Here is a 15,482-nt window from a genome sequence, read left to right as displayed (position 1 = left end):
GTATGGCTACTCTACCCGTAATCATAATCGGCAATTTCCGTGAGGTTACGTATATGCATATACGGCATTCTTCCGTCGTTTATTTTGCTCACACGAGCTCACGTGGCTTTCTGTTTAAACTGTGGAAATGTAAAACTGCAAACTTGCAGAATACGTATTTGAAACGGACTTTACCGATTGTCATGACGTTGGATCAAACTGTCAATAAAGAGAATTATTACATACTCGTTTCTTTTCCCCGTTAAGTTACACTGGTACAGGAAACGTCAATATTTTTCCATACACTGACGCCTGAATTTCATATCGGGTGCCTGACGTAATTCATGTGTGTGTTGTTGCACTATCTTTTTCTATTTAGTTCAGTATTGTCAATCCTATTCTGGCTATTGAACCTATTTATGATATTTACATAATATTTATACGTGTAGATGCGTATGTAATAAAAGGGTTATTATCATCGCATCGGGAAATATGCACTCGTTCTTCAGCGGAAGAATATTGCGCTCCTAAAGTCGCGCAATATTTCCGCTAAAGAACTCGTGTGCATATTTACCGATACAAAGCTAATAACCTATATTTATAGGTTATTAGCTTTGTATCGGGAAATATGCACGACTTCTTCAGCGCATCTACACGTATAAATATAATGTAAATATCATAAATAGGTTCAGTAGCCTGAATAGGATTGACAATACTGAACTAAATAGAAAAAATAGTGCAACAACACACTGAATTACGTCACGCATCCGATATGAAATTCAGGCGTCAGTGTATGGAAAAATATTGACGTTTCCGGTACCAGTGTAACTTAACGGGGAACAGAAACGAGTATGTAATAAAATGTAAATATAAGAAATGAAACTATTTTTTCGGTGTTCATGTTAAATAAACGACAGATTAGGATCGGCAAATTAAACATGTTTGCCGATCCTATTCTGTCATTCATTTCGCATAAACACCGAAAAAAGTCATTTCATTGTTTAAATATAAACAAACATCAGAAATATATCTTGAAATTGTCAATCGCCATTTTACGTATTTCCGCCAATGTAAAATTATATATATTACAACTAAAGAATTGTTACCATAAAGAAGCATTTAATTAAGACTTGCAGAAACTGTATTATAGATATCAAAAATAGAAGACCTTGAGGTAAACTAGTATATATATATATCCATAAGAGCTTCTAAACGAAGTATCTATCGCCCTTTAATACTTCAACTGTGATCAATTACTTAGATATACATTCTGTTTTGTCTTCTCTGAAGAACACACGTGGCTTCCTCTTCGGAAAGTGGTCTGTTACAAATATTGTTGACATTGTTTCTGTTTTTTGCGTATGTTCTGATTAATACTTTCATTGCTTCATTCTTGACAAAGAAGACTCAGGGTTGTCAAGTTCTTACTGGTACTTGGAGGTACCTGACACATAATCACCTTACACCATCATTAAATAAATACTACTGTGTGATTTACGCGTTCCAGCATTCCATTTCCTCTAGTAAACAAGGAAATATGATGTTACGAAATGGATTAATATCAAAGATAACGCAAAACTACTTGATGATATTCAACTTAAATAAATCGGTGTGTTACTTGATGTTTAATAAATGTATGAAAATCTGCCAACAGTAAATTAGACGACGATTAAAAGCTTAAAAGATTAAGTACAGGTTTGCAACAGGTTAATGCTCTTTAATCTGAGACCTAGACTTACATTTATAAGTCAAAAAGTAGATATGAACGTGTATAATTTGTACTTTATTAACTTTAAATTCTTTAATGTGTCAGAATTATAAATGTTGAAAACGGATTGTAAAAATAACGCCGTATGACAGACCAAAACAGACAAAATGTAGGATACAGATTTACACATAAAGTGGTCTCACAAATCATAATCAAAGTTCGTCTCACAAAAAAAAACGTAACACAATGTAAAACAAGCATTATGCCAACGTCTCACAAGGAATAATAGTTCCTACAAATGTCATAAATACAGCATGATTATTTCTACAAAATTATATTTGAATACTCTTCTGATTAAACCCTTTTAAATATCTCGTAAGTTAATCGTCCAATTATAAAGATGTTTTGAAACTTTGTTTGAACCAACCATCTGGATTACAACCACAAAATATTAAAGAAAAAAATGAGCATTCGCATGTGATCTCGCAGTTGGTGGTATTATTACTCCAAAACACATCTTATACGGCCATAAAGCACTTAAAGAAATACCATACCAGAATTTACGAAAGCAAGCACACGGGATTTGAATGATGCATATAACAAAGAACAGTACTGAACACACTTCCCGTGCAATCTAAGTCCAACGTCTCCTAGACGTCTAAATCTAACGTCTTGTATACGTCGTTGTTAGACGTTGGCCAACATCGCGACCAAATTCCAAACAAGACCCAACGTTGGTACCGAGTTGTAACATGGACCAGTCATGTCGAAGTTTTACATTTTTAGCTAACCTGTCACGAAGTGACAAGGTGAGCTATTGTGACTGCTTGATGTCCGTCGTGCGCCGTGCGTAGTATGTCGTCCGTCGTCCGTCGTGCGTAGTTCGTCGTCCGTCAACAATTTCTTTAAAAAAAATCTTCTTGAAAATCACTGGGCAGAATTACTCAAACTTCACAGGAATGATCCTTGGGCGGCCCTCTTTCAAAATTATTCAAAGAATTGAATTCTATGCAGAACTCTGGTTGCCATGGCAACCGAAAGGAAAAACTTTAAAAATCTTCTTGTCCAAAACCACAGGGCCTAGGGCTTTGATATCTGGTGTGTAGCATCATCTAGTGGTCCTCTACAAAAATTGTTCAAATTATCCCCCTAGGGTCAAATATGGCCCCGCCCCGGGGTCACATGGTTTATATAGACTTATATAGGGAAAACGTTGAAAATCTTCTTGTACAAAACCACATGGCCTAGGACCTTGATATTTGGTACGTAGCATCATCTAGGGTTTCTCTACCAAGATTATTCAAATTATCCCCCTAGGGTCAAATATGGCCCCGCCCCGGAGGTCACAGTGTTTATATAGACTTATATAGGGAAAGCTTTGAAAATCTTCTTGTACAAAACCACATGGCCTAGGGCTTTGATATTTGGTATGTAGCATCATCTAGTGGTCCTCTACCAAGTTTGTTCAAATTATCCCCCTAGGGTCAAATATGGCCCACCCCGGGGTCCCAAGTTTTACATAGACTTATATAGGAAAAAAAGTTTAAAAATCTTCTTGTCTGAAACCACAACACTTAGACCTTTGATATTTGGTTTGTAGCATTGTCTTATGGTCCTCAACCATAATTGTTCAAATTGTACCCCTTGGGTGAAAAGAGGCCCTGCCCTGGGGGTCCCAAGTTTTATATAGACTTATATAGGAAAAAGCTTTAAAAATCTTCTTGTCTGAAACCATACGACCTAGGCTTTTGATATTTGGTATGATGCATTGTCTAGTAGTCCTCTACCAAAATTGTTCAAATTATGCCCCTGAGGTTAAAAGAGACCCCGCCCTGGGGTCACTTAGTTATTATGTGAGTTATATAGGAAAAATACTTAAAAATCATCTGATCTATTTCCAAGACTGTTTTATTATAATTACCTGATGACTCCAAGTAATATGATGTCACTTGACTGTGACCTTGACCTACTGACTTACTTTCTTGTTTTTTAAGATACAACCTTGAAATTTTGATGACATACACAGTTTTGCACACAAATCGTAAAACTGAATTTCATTGACCATGAAAGTGACCTACTGACTTTCTTAATATTTTATCATCAGTTTGACATTTGAAACATGTAGCTCATATTACTCAGGTGAGCGATCCAGGGTCATCATGACCCTCTTGTTTCATTTCTTTTTTAAATAAGGGATTTAGAAACGTTCTTATCTGCATGTGAATGTTTGGCCGTCACATTACCACTATTTCTTTCTCACACAGTTCGGCTGTGTTCTTAAAATCCCTTCAACGGGAAGAAAACTTATTGATCAACAAAAAATCACTGACCAATATTTTGCTCTGTTTTACTATATGTGTCTGGATTCAGATCGTTAATGTTGCCTTTGTTTAATTGGCTAAAATGTAATCATAGTTTACACGACGTGTGGTAACAATTTGAAATAAAAAGAAAAAAATATATGAGCCGTGCCATGAGAAAACCAACATAGTGGGTATGCGACCAGCATGGGTCCAGACCAGCCTGCGCATCTGCGCAGTCTGGTCAGGCTCCATGCTGTTCGCTTTTAAAGCCTATTGGCATTGGAGAAACTATTAGCGAACAGCATGGAGCCTGACCAGACTGCGCGGATGCGCAGGCTGGTCTGGATCCATGCTGGTCGCATACCCACTATGTTGGTTTTCCCATGGCACGGCTCATATATACAAAATCTAACCTCTTTTCCGGGACTATTGAAACCGTGTTCATTAATTTCAGTTGACGAACCAACATTTAACTTCAACAACAACATCTTTAATCTTCACATGACGACCTTAAACGGTAATAAAATCTGATCTAAGTTGGAAGGCACCTATAGTCCTGTGAAAAAAGATAAACTTGGTACTTGTAATAGGCCTGACTCATGTGAGCATACGGAATTATTTAATACGAAATGTATCAAACTTTGTAGTTATAAATTGCTAACAAATAGCAAAACCACATGCCCGCATAGAATGTTTTCCCTTTAATTAAATGGTTATAAAGCAGTTTGAAAAGTTTGCGACTACATCAAGTGTCAATTAATCTTTCTTGCCCATGGTTTTTATCTCGTACGCATGTTCTTATAAACAGATTTATTTTGTTAGTGAATACTGTAAATTCGGCAATATTCACGATTGTTTTACATGTAGTTTCAGTAAATTACGCGAACACTGCAGATTTGATTTTATTTTCAATAAGTAAGCGAAACTGTAGAACATATTTTATTTTCAATAATTTCCGCGAACAGTGTAGATCTGGTTTTATTTCAGTAACTTAGCGAACCTGTAGATCTGATTTTATTTTCAATAATTTCCACCAATAGTGTAGATTTGGTTTTATTTTCAGTAATTTCGGCAGATACTGTAGATTTGGTTTTATTTCAATAAGTTAGCGAAACTGTAGGTCTGATTTAATTTTCAATAATTTCCACCAATAGTGTAGATTTGGTTTTATTTTCAGTAATTTCGGGGGATACTGTAGATTTGGTTTTATTAGCGAAACTGTAGGTCTAATTTTATTTTCAGTAATTTCAGCCAATAGTGCAGATTTGGTTTTATTTTCAGTAATTTCCGCGAATACTGTAGATTTGGTTTTATTTCAATAAGTTAGCGAAACGGTAGATCTGCTTTTATTTTCAATATTTTCCGCCAATAGTGTAGTTTTGGTTTTATTTTCAGTAATTTCCGCGGCAACTGTAGATTTTGTTTTATTTCAGTAAGTTAGCGAAACTGTAGGTCTGATTTTATTTTCAATATTTTCCACCAATAGTGTAGATTTGGTTTTATTTTCAATAATTTCCGCGAATACTGTAGATTTGGTTTTATTTCAGTAACTTAACGAAACTGTAGATCTGATTTTATTTTCAATAATTTCCGCCAGTAGTGTAGATTTAGTTTTATTTTTAGTAATTTCCGCGGATACTGTAGATTTGGTTTTATTTCTGTAAGTTAGCGAAACTGTAGGTCTTATTTTATTTTCAATAATTTCAGCCAATAGTGCACATTTGGTTTTATTTTCAGTAATTTCCGCGAATACTGTAGATTTGGTTTTATTTCAATAAGTTAGCGAAACTGTAGAACTTATTTTATTTTTAATATTTTCCTCGGATACTGTAGGTTTTATTTCAGTAAGTTAGCGAAACTGTAGATGTGATTTTATTTTCAATAATTTCCACCAACAGTGTAGATTTGGTTTTATTTTCGATACATTCCGCGGATGATATACGCGACAATTTTATTTTCAAATATTTTCCGCGAACAGAGACACGTGAATTCAAAAACATATGTAAAATAAGCAAGTTCAACTACCGACGAAGCGCGAACTCTCAATAACGCGAATGATTTATCCTAAAAATGTGCTATTGGAATGAATTAGAAAACATTTTTGAAACGATTTACGCATGAAGATGAAAGTGCGAATCATTGTTATAATGTATTATTCGCATTCGATTTTAATGGACATTAAGAACGTTTTGAATGTATACAAACTTATTTCGATTGTTATTACTTCTCAAAACGACAACAACTGCCTTTAGATAAACAAACACTTTCCGAAAATTAAAAAGTGAATCATATCATACGTTGAAATACTATTAAGGTAATTCTCCATACCCGATTTCGGCATTCTCCGTTTATGCGCGTTACGTCCGAAGAGAATACCGTAAGGAAACGGAGATTGCCGATTGTCATTACGGGTCAACTATATATACTTTCACTTTAATAACGCTGGACAAATTTCAAAAGTATGTTTGATGAATCACCATAGACAACGCTTCCTGAATGACAACAGTTACATCAGTACATATCCCAACAAATATATACTTCTGTGCTATCACAGCCGGCTTTCTTTACTTTCGACATCACATTGAATCTTGGAACAAAAACGTGCATGAGTTAAAGTCTTTTTTGTTTATGTTATTTTCAGCAACGAACAAGGAAACGATGGTGATGATGATTATGATGACTATTACGATGACGACGAAGATGAAGATGATGATGAACCAGAAAAAGGTATATGTAAAAAAATAAAAACGCTAAACAAAATCTTAATATATCTACATAAGACATAAGGGATGTGTCATCGTGATGTCACCTTGGTGACAGTAATAAGAAACTTGAAAACCTTTATATCTACTTTTACGCTGATGAGCTATTTAGGGGTATGCTGTCACAAAAATACTCTTTAGGAGCTTTATACTGGGAAACGCATGCGATGTATTTTAATAATGTTTACCAGTAAGCTTTGAAAGTGAGTAATGCGTACTCGTATTTTTGGTCTTGTTTAAATATCTTCAAACAACGTAAGCATACTGATACATTTTTGTTTTCTGAAAGAGTTTTATTTTTAGTAAATGTTTCACACATCCTAAGCTAAAAATATAAAGGCAACAACTTTTGAAAGACTCATCATGTACAGAGAAATTGTATGACTCTTAGTTTGCATGACGTATAAATGTTTTTTCCTCCTACAACAGTGAGAAAATGTTATGACGTTCGCACGGTCCATCTGCTACTAAGATAAATTAAAACCGGCGTACTTGTTCTCATAATTTTCTGGCCATGTTAAAATAAACATAATCAAGGCCTTCGTGTGGTTTATAGTTTGACGGTTAATCGTTCAAATACTTTGATATTGAATCATTTTGGGTTTTGAATCAGTTGTTTAATTCATGCACATCTGAACTTACAATAGTGAGATATCAGACTATTAACCTCACGATATACCACTCTGACAGATTAACAGAAATTTGCTGCTAGCATACTATACTGGGTGGTCACTGTCCGTTCAATTGCTTTATATCGTTTACCTTTCTGTTAAGATCATGTCTATATCGCATATCTGTATTTTGTTTGTATAATGTTTCTATTGTTTTAAATAACACTCACTCTATCATAAAACGGTTAATATCTTATATTTTGTACGAATGGAAATGAATATATATAAATTTTATAAAATAAATGTATTGGTCTACGTTTTTTTGCATTAAATATTTATGTGTAAACTTCAAAAGGAAACGAAATAAAAAAAATGTGTAAATATTTTGTATGTATTACGGTATCAAGTCAAAACGTCAAAATGTATTATAATTAAAAAAGACAATATAGTATTTTTGTGTGAATTGTGTGAACAGAAATGACCAAAGCCATTTATGTTGGTTTTAGTAGAAACAAACGAAGCCGAATTGTATTGTCTCTCGTTTTATGTTCATGTTCACGTCGTCATGTTCGTTCTGTATAAGTGTGACCTTGATCCTAGCGAGGCTCGATCCCAGTGTCTCTGGGTTGAGAGCGTGACATCTAATCCACTATGCTACTTCTCCACCACGAAACAAGCTCGTGTAAATTAATGTTATATCTTCAAATTATCATACAGATTACAGCGAAGAAGAAGACTATGACTATGATAATGAAGGAAACCCAACAGAATCTGCTATACTGGCTAAAAAGAAACGAAAACTGACAGAAGCACATAAGGGTGCGACAGAAAATGACGATTCAGGAGATGAAGGAACTGAAGAAGATGATGAGAAAGAATATGAAGAAGAAGAATGCCAAACTTCTGAGGTGAGTATCTTATTAAATTGGTTTTATCTAGGGACAAGTCTGATACAACTTTTCACCTGAAATATGATCATGCGTGCTAGTACATACAGATCCTAGCTGTATAGTTCGTAGAAGAAAAAATAATGTATTTCATGTTTTTTCTTCAGTTATCTATATTTAATTGGTCACTGCATATAGTCTTATCTTATAAGCTTAAATGAGTTTTTTTCTTCTGAAATTAGTCAAATTACATTATATTTTGGCTCTACATACCACGATGATATAACCCATATAAAAATGTAACAAAGTTTTTAAATACATTCTTGCCATTATAACAAACACACTGCCCAAAGTGAAATAAATTTACAACATTTACTAATCCACCAGAATCAGTGATTGAAGATTCAGTACGAATATTAAATATTAAAATAATCTTGAATAGGTTGAGACCGGGCCAGATGAGGAATATGAATCCAGTACCGGCGATGAAGATTTAGACGAAGAAGAAAGAGCTGCCAAAAAGGAGAAGAAATTGGCAGCTCTGGCTGCTGCAAAAGAATTAAAGGAGAAGAAACGAGAGGAAAAGGCAAAACAAAAAGCTGAAAAAGATGCCGAAAGGGAAAAGCGGAAAGCCATGAAGGAAGAAGAAAGAGCTAAGAAAAAAGCAGAAAAGGAAGAAGAAAGGGCAAAAAAGAAATCAGGAAAAGAACAGAAAAATGCAACACAGGCTGAACAAGAAAAGAAGACTGCAGAAAGAAAAAAGAAGAAAGAGAAAGAAAATCAAGGAAAAACGAATGATGAGGATACTGAAGAGTCAGATTACGAATCTGAAGAATTTTCTGACAGTGACGAAACTGAGGAGAAGCAAACAAAAGAAAACACGAATTCAAAAGACGATAAGAAGAATATTTCAAAAAGGAAGCCAACCAAGAAATCATTTATTGGCGGGGCAGTTCTGTCTACTGTCAATGAAAAAAGTAATGATAAGAAAACCAAACACAACAGTAATGATTCTAAAAGAGATAAATCTGATAAAACAAAAACCACAACCTCCTCAAATAGTAATACTGAAAAAGAAAAAGAATTTAGCAAGAGTAACAAGAAAAGAAAGTCTACAGAAAAGGACAAACAGAAGATCAATAAAACTAGAAAACGATACAGTGATAGTGATGAACTCTGATGACAGTGAGGCAGACTATTACGAGGACTGGAATCCAGATGCAGAAGATAACCCAGAAACGAATGTAACACGAGTTAATGTAAAGGATAAGAATGATGAAATAGAACAAAGTGATGATGAAAATGGTAACAATTCTGGAAATAAAAAGAAAAGAGCAAAACAGAATGATGACAAGGCGACTGACGTGAAAGTTAGATCGGCGTCCGAAGTTAAGGTTAAACGAGCGAGAAAACAAAGCCGTGACAAAGGTAAAAATACTGATAAGCGAAGTCATGACAAAGGTGAAGATACTAACAATGAAGACGATTCAGACTCGGAAGTAGACTCAGAAGATTCTGATAATTATGACAGTGATGATGAATACGACAGCGACGATAATGAAAATGCATCTTCAGACAAAGGACTTAACAAGAAAGATTACATCAATTCAGAAGCAAAGCACATCAAACAAAAGAAAGGTAACAATCTGCGTAAAAACATGTCGGAATATTCGGGACGTGGATCATCAGTATCTAGTGAATGGGGAGACGACAGTAGCAAACAAATAAAAGACACGAATAAACCCGTCACCAGTACAGATAACAAGAAAACAAAAACAGGCTTCTTTTCAAGTTTATCCGGAAAGCCTAATAAAACATCTGACGGCAAGAAAAATAGAAACGAAAATAAGGCTGTGTCTTTTGGTGGAGCAAGTACAAGGCAACATTTGAATAAATCGAATGAATCCAACGACTGGGAAAGCGAAGATGACAACACTGGTAATAATCCAAATACAAATTCTAAAGATGACAATAAGTCGGGCAAATCTGGATTCAGTGGAGGTTGGTTCGGTAACGGAAAAGGAGGCTATACAACAGGGTATAATAAAACAACTGACTTTGGTGACTGGGGTAGTGATGATAACGACGATACTAACATAAATCATGCTCCGGTTAAGAATGGATATTCAAACTCTTATACAAGTGGTTTTGATACACAAGATAGAAATACAATTTCAGCACAAACTGCGGGAAATATACCCGGAGCAAACAATATGTATTTAAATCAGTCTGGAAGCAATGGTCTGGGCAATGGAAATCAGAACTGTCCTATTAATTATGAGCAAAAAGCACCTTACAATTATACAGGCACGTTGCCCAAAAGTAACGTTGGCCTTACTGGAAATGGAAATGCTGATACTTTTCCAATTAACCAAATGAACTCTAATAAAAATCCGTCTAACAACCAATATTCAACAGTTAACAGTAACCCGTATTCTTCCGCGCACGATAATCCGTTTATGTCATCCCACAACAATTCAGCAAGTCAATATCCCAATTCTGCGACAAATGGTACTAGCAATCCGTATCCATATATGAACAGCAGTCAATATTCCTCCACAAACAAAAATCCGTATTCCTCCACATACGGTGGAAATAATGCATCTGCGAATACACACAATAATGACGATGCAAAACCTGATGAAAGGAGTAAATTTAATGCTCTCTTCAATTCACGCTCACGGAAAAGAAAAGCGCTAAATCGGGTAAATAACAATGTAGCCAGTAATAATGCTATAGGTACAGCCGCTATAGGCGGAATTCCTAGTAACAATTATGGTGATGGAGAAGATATATTCGCAAAAACTGACTCTACTGGTAACCATACTGGACAGGCTGGCATGCAAAATAAAAATGTAAATGGACTTGGACAAACTGATGCAATTAATCACGGACATTCAGATAAGTCAAACAATGGTTTGAATCAAAATAGGCAGTTTGGTGAAAATGATTACAGAACTTCAAATGGAAACGGAAACTTTGATTCTTCCAACCAGGCAAGGCAGTTTGGTGCAAATAACGGAGCATCGGATGGAAAGGGAAACTTTGGTTCTTCTAACCAGGGAGGACAGTTTGGTGCAAATTACGGAACAGCGAATGGAAACGGAAACTTTGATTCTTCCAACCAGGCCAGACAGTTTGGTGCAAATAACGGAACATCGAATGGAAAGGGAAAATTTGGTTCTTCCAACCAGGGAGGACAGTTAGGTGCAAATTACGGAACAGCGAATGGAAACGGAAACTTTGATTATCCGAACCAAGGAAGGCAGTTTGGTGCAGATAACGGAACATCGACTGGAAACGGAAAGTTCGGAGCTTCCAATCAAGGCAGACAATTTGGTGCAAATAAAGGAACATTAAAAGGAAATACAAACTTTGGTAGTTCTGGCCAAGGTTTGTATGGTGGTGCAATAAACAATCCAAATGGTCTGAATGGTGCAAGTAACAATGCAAATTCAAATTTACTTGACAGTGCTTCTAATCAAAATGGACAATTAGGTGAATTAAACAGTGCAAATGGTAAAAACTCGTTTGGTGCATCGAACAATACATCTGCTGGAAATGGACAAATGGGTGTTTCAGGTAACGGACAATTCTCAAATCAACCTCAGAATTATGGTTTGCCAAATAACATAAATGGACAAAGAAATGTTTTAAACGGAAAATATCCATCAGAAAATCAGACCAGTTCACAACTATTTGCCAATCCTGGAAATGGTCCAGTTAATAACAGAAATGCAAATGATCCGTTTCCAAATGTTACAAATGACAGTAATGCATTGGGCAAAGGAACAAACAATATGAATAATGGAAATAAGTCAAAGAAACTTGTAAGCTTCCGAAATGATGCGTCTTTACCATTTGGTGGTTCCGGAGAAAATAGAGGCAATTACCTAGGAAATAACGGAAAACCTGGACTGGAGGTGGATGGTTCAGCAGGAACAACTGGAAAAAATGGAGACACTGGTACTAAGCCACATAGAAATACTGATGCTATCACGACTGATGCTGATATAGTGCTGCCAAATAATAACAGTAATAAGCAACCGCGCTCCCCGGCAGGAAAGTTCATTGTCAACAAACCAGCATGGAACAAAACAAAATCTGGAAACCCAAATACCGAAAAGAGAAAAGGTTCGAAAACACCGGTAGAGGAACTTGTTAATCGTAAAAGACGATTATCCCTGCAAGAACCAGAGCCTGTGTTTAGAACAGACAGACTGGCAAAGAAATTCCCGTTCTTGGGCAGTAGTGATCAAAGTAATGCTACAGAGACAAGCGGCAAAGGACGTAATACAAATCCAAACGACGGTATGCGGAAAAATCAGAGTGATTCAAATCTTATTAACCTGTTAGGCAAAGGAAAACCATTAGGTGACAATATGGGTAAAATTCCGTCAAATCCAGACAAACCCTCCACAGAAAAGGATGGCAAAAGTTTCGCAGACTTAAATCCTGAAACACGTGATAAAGTTTTTTACGGTTTTGGTGTAGGAAGGTGGCGTAAGGTCGCTGCTAAATGGTTAAACACGTGGAAAATGAAGCGAAGACCCGTAAAAACGGCAAATTCATCATGGGATTAATCTAACATTTAATATGTTATTATTTGTTATCCTTTTGTTATATTTCATTTTATCTTATTTTATGTTATGTATAGTAACTGTGGTGTTATTTGTTGCAAGTGATTTAGTTACAAAAAATGATTTGAAAATGAATTCCTGTCAATTATTTTATGATTTGTTAAAATTATCTAGATAAAATGAAATTATTGAAATAATAAGTAAGTTAAGCAGTTTAGTATTTCTACAACATTTGGTAGACCCGCCATTAGTTATTTAGACAATGTGTAATAATGGTACGCTCAGCGAAATATGATGTGAACAACATACCAGACTTTCAACAAAATCAAACTACACCATCATATAAGTTTATTCATTTTTAAACTTGAAACCTAACCAATGTTTAAAAGTCTAGAAAAACACTAAAGTGTCAATAAAATACATGTACAAAATAGCAAAAACATCAACAACGTTGTTAACTATAAAGAAAATGATATCGAAAACATAATGACGTAAAAAAACTCAAAATATGCATCTTTGAATTGTTATGGATTGTTCTTACTCCTTTTCTATAAAAACAGCTTATATGTGTATTTTTGTGACCTTTTAAAAATAGGGTGTGATAGAAAAATGAATTAAACTATATCTCTACGTGGATTGCTATATTGGTAAGTTTAGTACATGTATATTATAACAACATGTTGATCTAATTATAAGCTTATTTTTAAAAAAAAATACTTTTAGGATTTGTAAGATATTGGGTATATACTCAATGGCGGTATACTAGTAACTATTTTGTTTACTCTATATTTAGATACAATATGTATCGTCAGTCCACTTAAAGACACATCTGACAGTTTGCTATATGTCTCTAGGCAAAAACTTTCCTACAGACAGAATTTCTTTAAACTTTGTGCACTGACTGAGAATCAAGTTTAAAAACGGAAACATGTATTAAAAATCATAGGTACCGGTGTTTGATCTTGAATTATCTGCCCTTGAAAATAGTTCTTTTTCAGTATTTTCCCACTTTCAAGGGCAGACAATTCATGACCAATGCTGGGTACCTATGACTTGCTGTATTTTATATTTCTGTTTTTGATTTGATTCTGTGTCAGTAAACGCAGTTTAAAGAAAACATTCTGTCCGTAAGAAATGTTTGCCCCATGTCAATACAGACACTGTGGCAAGTTTCCTTGACTATGAACATGACGAAATGGTACCTCCGAGGTAAAGTCCTGGTCTTTCCCAAGGACCGAATTTCTTTTAAATTTGTATACTGAATGAATTATCTGCCCTTGAAAATTGGATTTTTTAGTATTTTCTGATTTTCAAGGGCAGATAATTCAAGATCAAGCACCGAAGCCTATGATTTTAATACATATTTCCGTTTTAAACTTGATTCTAAGTCAGTATACAAAGTTTAAAGAAATTCTGTCTGTAGGAAAATATTTGCCTAATATAAACATATAGAAAACTGTCAGATGTGCCTTTAAATGGAAAGTTGAAGTTATATGATTGAGTTCCGACATTTTTTTTTAAATATAGAATTCAGTAAATTCCCTATTTAACGCATGTTTACATTTTTGATATTTCTGAAACGGTTTTCTCTGCAAACGTCAAACCAAACAAGTCAGTAAAAGTGCATCTTTGATGAACTGTAATTTTACGTCTTTCAGGCTGTATCGAGTTGCTTAGTACTTATCATATTTTCATTAAAAAAGTTCGTTAAAGTTGTATAGAAATTTTGGGAGATAAGTTTAACGTATTAATCGATGATAGAGAGACGAATATCACGTTTAGCTTTAAGTAAAAAAAGTCTCCTTTACAAGCCTTCATGCAAAATACTACTTGAAAAAAAAACCAACAATTGTAACAGCATTGCATATAAACCCTTACAAAAGGTAATAAGTTACGTATTAGCACTTTGCAACTTTTTTTCCTAAAACAAAGAAGAAAACCCGGATCTTTTGTCATAAAGCGAAAGTAATTAAAGACGATGTCAAACTTTCACTGTCTGTTCGAGATAAATTTAGAACTCAGCTAATAAGTATTCAAGGATTATAATTTAATTTGCATATAAATTTAATTATTAAAGAAGAAATTCAGGCACATAGATGATATGGTTAATAGGTAATTGTTATTGAGTCTATTGCGTCTTCACTTAAAAGCAAGAACTGAATCTCTTTGGCCGCCATTTAAAATCACAAACTTAATCTCCCTCGTCGACACAAAAAGCAAAAAAGCACAAACTATTCTCCCTCGCCGCCACTTGAAAGTACAAACTGAATCTCCCCCGACGCCACTTAAAAGCACAAACTATTCTCCCTCGTCGCCACTTAAAAGCTCAAACTATTCTCCCTCGTCGCCATTTAAAAGAACAAAATGAATCTTCTTCATCGCCATTAAAACCACAAACTGGATCTCCCTCTTCGCCACTTATTAAAGTTAAAGCAGAGTCTCACTCGTCGCCACTCTAAACAAACGACATGAACATTTAAGGCTCACTTGACCAGGAGCATGGTGACAATCGCCAGGTTTGCCGGTCCCAGTGATCCAGTGATAACAGATCCGATTATGAATCCAGCGTTCGGGTTCCAGCTCCTTCAGCTAAAATATTTTACATTTATTCTGATATGATTCCATTTTCATTTTATAACTGACACGCAAATT

The 15,482-nt window shown here is 35.0% G+C and overlaps 1 protein-coding gene across 1 annotated transcript; it reads left to right on the top strand.

Moving 5' to 3' along the window:
* The first annotated feature begins 2 nt into the window (after positions 1–2).
* Positions 3–12,833, top strand: LOC128547589 (putative uncharacterized protein DDB_G0282133). The gene is made up of 5 exons (XM_053520604.1): positions 3–49; positions 6,632–6,717; positions 8,081–8,271; positions 8,693–9,227; positions 9,313–12,833. The coding sequence occupies exons 1-5, from the start codon at positions 3–5 to the stop codon at positions 12,831–12,833; spliced, it is 4,380 nt and encodes a 1,459-aa protein (XP_053376579.1).
* Positions 12,834–15,482: the final 2,649 nt, after the last annotated feature.

Source organism: Mercenaria mercenaria, chromosome 12 (assembly GCF_021730395.1).
Source record: "Mercenaria mercenaria strain notata chromosome 12, MADL_Memer_1, whole genome shotgun sequence".
NCBI lineage: Eukaryota > Metazoa > Mollusca > Bivalvia > Venerida > Veneridae > Mercenaria > Mercenaria mercenaria.
The sequence above is the reverse complement of the archived record's forward strand: the minus strand, read 5'-3'. Positions and strand labels throughout refer to the sequence as shown.